This window comes from Octopus bimaculoides, chromosome 16 (assembly GCF_001194135.2).
Source record: "Octopus bimaculoides isolate UCB-OBI-ISO-001 chromosome 16, ASM119413v2, whole genome shotgun sequence".
NCBI lineage: Eukaryota > Metazoa > Mollusca > Cephalopoda > Octopoda > Octopodidae > Octopus > Octopus bimaculoides.
The window spans coordinates 25526835-25533582 of record NC_068996.1 but is presented as its reverse complement, the minus strand read 5'-3'; the positions used below and the strand labels follow the sequence as shown (position 1 = coordinate 25533582).

General features: G+C 40.9%; 1 protein-coding gene across 2 annotated transcripts in view; it reads left to right on the top strand.

Moving 5' to 3' along the window:
* Positions 1-6748, top strand: part of LOC106867806 (protein amnionless) — a 95988-nt gene that overhangs the window by 5821 nt on the left and 83419 nt on the right. For both annotated transcript variants that reach the window (XM_052973622.1, XM_014912827.2), the window contains exon 2: positions 3104-3264. In XM_052973622.1, the coding sequence (XP_052829582.1) occupies positions 3104-3264 (161 nt within the window). The remainder of the gene's footprint in view (positions 1-3103; positions 3265-6748) is intronic.

The following is a 6748-nucleotide window of genomic DNA, read 5'->3' as shown; positions in this document are numbered from 1 at the left end:
ATATATATATATATATATATATATACATATATATATATATATATGTATATATATCATCATCATCATCATCAGCGTTTAACATGCTAGCATGGGTTGGACGATTTGACTGAGGACTGGTGAACTGGATGGCTACACCAGGCTCCATTCTGATCTGGCAGAGATTCTACAGCTGGATACCTTTCCTAATGCCAACCACTCTGAGAGTGTATTGGGTGCTTTATGTGTCACTGGCACGAAGGCCAGTCTGGTGGTACTGGCAACGGCCACTCTCAAATGGTGTTTTTTACGTGCCACCTGCATAGTCAGTCCAGCAGCACTGGCAATGACCTCGCTCGAATGTTTTGTTCACATGCCACTGGCACAAGTGCCAGTAAGGCGACGCTGGTAACAATCACGTTCAGATAGTGCTTTTTACATGCCACCAGCACAGAAGCCAGACGGCTGCTCTAGCAGTGATCCTGCTCGGATGGTGCAGTTAGCACTCCACTGGCACTAGTGCCAGTCATTGAATTTGGTTCAGTTTCGATTTTACTTGCCCCAACAGGTCTTCACACGCAGAGTTTAGTGTCCAATGAAGGAAGGTTGACATGGGTGCCAGTCATCGAATTTGGTTCGATTTCGAATTCGATTTCGATTTCACTTGCCTCAAGCAGGGTTTTGTGTCCAAAGAAGGAAAGGTACACATAAGTGTGCTGGCTACACCCCTGGTAAAGGCCATGGGTTATGGTCTCACTTGTCTTGCCGGTTCTTCTCAAGCACAGCATATTTCCAAAGATCTCGGTCACTAGTCATTGCCTCGGTAAGGCCTAATGTTCGAAGGTCGTGCTTCACAACCTCATCCCAGGTCTTCCTGGGTTTACCTCTTCCACAAGTTTCCTTAACTGCTAAAGTGTGACACTTTTCCACACAGTTGTCTGCATTCATTCACAACACATGACCATACCAGCATAGTTGTCTCTCTTGCACACCACATCTGATGCTTCTTAAATCCAACTTTTCTTTCAGAGTGCTTACACTCTATCGTGTATGCACACTGACATTACACATCCATCGGAGCATACTGGCTTCATTCCTTGCAAGCTTACACATGTCCTCAGCAGTCATGGCTCATGTTTCACTGCCATGTAGCATGGCTGTTTGTACACATGCGTCATACAGTCTACCTTTTACTCTGAGCGAGAGATCCTTTGTCACCAGCAGAGGTAAGAGCTCTCTAAACTTTGCCCAAACTATTTTTATTCTAGTAGCTACACTTTCAGAGCATCTACTCCCACTACTGACTCAGCACCCTAGGTAACAGAAGCTATCAACTACTTCTAGTTTTTCTCCCTGGAATGTGACAGAAGCTGTTCTCTGTACATTTTCAGTGTTTATAGCATCTGAGCATTTGCTGCATACAAAAACTATCTTCCCAGTTAGCCTTCCTTTGATATTGCTGCACCTCATGTGTCCATAGCTTACACTTGGTACATCTTATGGAGTTTCTACCTATGCCTTTTCTACAGATTAAGCAGGGCCATCTACCTGAAGGGATTTGTGTTTTGTCTGCCTTCCTACTTATTAAGACTTTGGTTTTAGCTAAGTTAGCTCTAAGGCCCTTTGATTCTAATCCTTGCTTCCACACCTGAAACTTTTCCTCCAGTTCTGATAGTGACTCAGCAATTAGAGCAAGGTCATCAGCATAGAGGAGCTCCCATGGGCATCCTGTCTTGAATTCCTCTGTTATTGCCTGGAGGACTATGATGAATAAGAGGGGGCCGAGGACTGATCCTTGGTGGACCCCTACACCTATTCGGAATTGTTCACTGTACTTATTGCCAACCCTCATCTTACTGACAGCATCCCTGTACATGGCTTGCACAGCTCTCACTAACCATTCATCTATCCCTAGTTTCTCCATTGATCACCAGATAAGTTATCGGGGGACCCTGTCAAAGACTTTTTCCATGTCAACGAAAGCCAGGTACAGAGGTTTATCTTTGACAAGGTATTTCTTCTGCAGCTGTCTTACCAGAAATATAGCATCAGTGGTGCTTTTCCCAGGCATGAACCCAAACTGCAAGACAAACAGACAGGCAGATAGAGAAATAGAGAGATAGATAGATAGAAAGAGAGAGAGAGAGAAGAGAGAAAAGTGATAGATAGAAAGAGAAAGAGAGAGAGAGGGAGATAGAAGGAGAGAGAAGGAGAGTGAGAGACAGAGAGAAAAAGAGAGAAATATAAAGTGTGTGTGCAAATATATAGCAGAAAGCATGGTGTAATGCTTTAATCTCTTCCTGCAAATGTCTGAATTCTTCATCAAAAGGAAACAAACTTTTGAAGGTAACACATTCCATTTCACATTTACAGATTCGTGGATATAATACACAGTACAGCAAAAGAAAAAGAACCTCATATTCACCATTCTTGATAAATGTTTCAACAGCAAACATGAAGTTTGTACTGATCCAAATCATGAGGAATCACTACAAGAATGTGGTAAAAAAATTAGCTACATGAAAATATTGGGAATAAGTTGATCTGATTAATGGAACAGCCTGCTCATGAAATTAACCTGCAAGTGGCTGAGCACTCCACAGACATGTATCTTTAAGATACTTCTCATGTTAATTCAGCATGACACAGAATGTGACAAGGCTTTACCTTTGAATTACAAGTACAACTCATTTTTGCTAGCCAAGTGGACTGAAGCAATATGAAATAAAGTGTCATGATCAAATATACAATGTGCCACTACGAACTGAATAACCTAATCACTAAGCCATGTACCTTCAGAAGATACTATTACCACCTGCCTAATTTCACTATCACTACATCAATGAACTTGTAAAATATGGGAGGTTTTCCTAATGTATGTATGCATGTATATATGCATACATGTATGCATGCATGCATGCAAGTCAGTTAGGGTTCATTGATTCAAAAGGGAGAAAAAAAGGTTGTAAAAAGAACCAATGTGTGGACAAAATACAATGGTGAATGGCTTCATTTGAACTCATGATATGGTCTATTGTTGTACTCCTATAACAACTTACCTAGTGAGTATGTCCATTTTACAGTAATATATGATTACAATGGAAGACATTTTGTTCTTGTGTTTCAGAATTTGTTGATGGCCACTATAAGAGATGGATTCGGAATACAAACTTCGGAAACAACTTAAATTGGAATACTGGAAGATCTCCATGTGGGGATGACAGTGTAGTGATCCCAGCTGAATCTCCACCAGTTTTCATCAATATCAATACAACTATGAAAGAAATTGTATGTATCTGTTGAATTTATAATATAATCATGAGTGTTTTCAATGTTCATAAATTTTTTGAAGAAGCTGTTACATGCAATATTGATAACACAAATCCATATAGTAGTTGGTATATAAATATCATCATCATCATCATCATCTTTTAACCCTTCAGCATTTAAACCAACCAGATCTGGCCAAAGCATGCTATCTGCTTTATGTTCAAACTGGCCACTTCTGGTCTCTCAACCCTACCCTACAATGTCATTCTAAAAATGTATAATCACATGATTGAAATTTCAAAGCTACAAGGTAATGCATGATTGATTGAAAACAATATGAATAAATAAACATTACATTTGACAGAATAATCTGAATGCTAAAGGATTAATGTCTATTTTCCATGCTGGCATGGTTTAGATGGTTTGACAGTCTCCAATGAGTAGAAGACATGTGGCTTAGTGGTTAGGGTATTCAGCTCACAATCATAAGGTCAAGAGTTCAATTCCTGACAACACATTGTGTCCTTGAGCAAAACACTTTATTTCACATTGCTCCAGTCCACTCAGCTGGCAAACACAAGTTGTACCTGTATTTCAAAGGGCCAGCCTTGTTATATTCTGTGTCACACTGAATCTTCCTGAGAACTATGTTAAGGGTAAATATGTCTGGAAAGTGCACAGCCACTTGCATGTTAATTTCATGAGCATGCTGTTTCATTGATTGGATCAACTGGAACCCTCAACGTTGTAAGCAATGGTGTGCCAGTTATCCAATGGGTCCAAGAACTGCACCATACTCCACTCTCTGCTTTGGCATGGTTTCTATGGTTACATACCCTTTCTAATGTCAACCATTTTATAGAATGTACTGGGTGCTTTTTTTTTTTTACGTGCCACTAGCACTAATGAGATTTCTATGCAGCATGCAAGACAATGAAACCTGAAGAGGGGATCAGCTTTATGGTAGTAGATGAGAGGTTATAATATGAGAGAAGTGAGTGGAACAGAGTAAGTCATTTTAGAGGAGCCTCATGGATTCTCATATTTAGAAGAGACTTACTTGTTCAGAGTTTCATCGAGAAGTTCACATGCGGTCACATGTGCATCAACACTTTGGGATAGTGTGATCTATAGCAGACGATTGTCGGATGTTACAGAAGAATTGTTGAGCAGGTCACTAGTGATTACTGAAGCAGATGTAGCCTTGGTTTGTAAGCAAGTTCTATAGAAGTGAGGGGGTCCAGTGAATCCTCACGGTACAAGGTGAATAGAAATGAGTGAGTGGGTGGGTAGGTGTGGGAGTTGCAAGAGTGTATAGGAAGCAAGAGATGGGGAAAGGGAGAGGAAAGAGGAGGGAGGTAACAGTTGTAATAGTTAGATAGGGTTGAAGGGCGGATGCAGGGAACAGTGGATAAGGCGTGGGGCATAACCAATAGTGCATGAGTTGAAGAAGGTAAAGGGATGCATAAGAGAGTGAGGTGCCATACTCTAGGACTGAACCTGACACTATGTGGGTGAGAAGTGCACTTCTTAACTGTACAAGCATGTGTGTGTGTGTGTGTGCATGTGCACACGTGCGTGCACATGTGTTTGTATGCCTCTTATCTTTTACTAATGGAGGCGTAATGGCCCAGTGGTTAAGGCAGCGGACTCGTGGTCATAGGATTGTGGTTTCGATTCTCAGACCGGGCGTTGTGAGTGTTTATTGAGCGAAAACACCTAAAAGCTCCACGAGACTCTGGCAGGGGATGGTGGCGAACCCTGCTGTACTCTTTCACCACAACTTTCTCTCACTCTTACTTCCTGTTTCTGTTGTGCCTGTAATTCAAAGGGTCAGCCTTGTCACACTGTGTCACGCTGAGTATCCCCGAGAACTACGTTAAGGGTACACGTGTCTGTGGAGTGCTCAGCCACTTGCACGTTAATTTCACGAGCAGGCTGTTCTGTTGATCGGATCAACAGGAACCCTCGACGTCGTAAGCGACGGAGTGCCAACAATCTATTACTTGTTTCAGTCATTAGACTGCAGCTATGCTGGGCCACCACCTTGAAGAACCTTAGTCAAATGAATCGACCCCTGTACAGAAATCCCTCGCCATATCACAGTTCATCTATTGCAGTTTATTATTTAAGCTTATGTTGATTCCTCCGTTGTGTTGTTTTGCATTTAAAATAAAATAAGTATATACAAATTATAAAAATAGTAAAAAAAGATATACAGTACAGTACTGTTTCTACTTCACAGATTCTGGAACATAACACACACAATAGTCAAGAGATTACCGTACTTGTTAATTTTAAAGCCTCGTACTTATTTTATTGGTCTCTTATACTGAACTGTTAAGTTCCAGGGACATAAACATGCAACACTAATTGTCAAGTGATGGTGGGGAACAAACATAGACATAAACACACACACACTTGTACATATATATACACACAACAGGTTTCTTTCAGTTTCCATCTACCAAATCCACTCACAAAACTTTGGTTGGTCCAAAGTTATAGCTAAAGACACTTGCCCAAGATTTCACGAAGTGAGACTGAACCCAGAACTATGTAGTTGGGAGACAAACTTTTTACCACACAACTACACATGTGCCTCTGTGTGTGTGTGTGTGTGTGTGTGTGTGTGTGTGTGTGTGTGTGTGTGTGTGTGTGTGTGTGTGTGTGTGTGTGTGTGTGTGTGAGTGTATAAAATTGGCAGTGTCAGAAAAGTTACCTTTCTTTTTGATGGGATACAATGCAATGTATTGCAAACAACTGGGATTGATCCCATTGAAAAAGAAGTATTAAAGACTGCTGGAAACCAGTTGCACATGTCATTTGTTTATATGTGTGTATGCATGTGTGCTTGTGTGTGTGTGTATATGTATGTGCATATGTGCATGCACACATGTGTGCGTAAATATTGATATTTCCCAGCTTTGCTTGTCACTGCCTGAGAAAATGAGATTATGATACTTACATTGTTGGCATTGTGAAAATTTGAAAAAAATTCTCATGTAAATTTTACTAGATGAACCCATTAACTTAACAAAGGAGTGCAGTTGGTTTCTGACTGTTTCAACCTCTGTTGTGCCACTAATTTTATAGCTGATTGTGCTGGAACATGGGTTCAATACTATGCAATACTTTATTCACTCAAAACAAACTCATGCACAGGAACGTCTTGGTCTTTTGGAATGTTTGCACAGACTTATTTCCAAAACTCAGTATGTCCACACAAACTTATGAGCTGACTTCCACCATGTATATATATATATCATCATCATCATCATCATCATCATCATCATTTAACATCCGCTTTCCATGGGTTGGACGATTTGACTGAGGACTGGTGAAACCGGATGGCAACACCAGGCTCCAATCTAATTTAGCAGAGTTTCTACAGCTGGATGCCCTTCCTAACGCCAACCACTCAGAGAGTGTAGTGGGTGCTTTTACGTGTCACCCGCACGAAAACGGCCACACTCGAAATGGTGTCTTTTATGTGCCACCC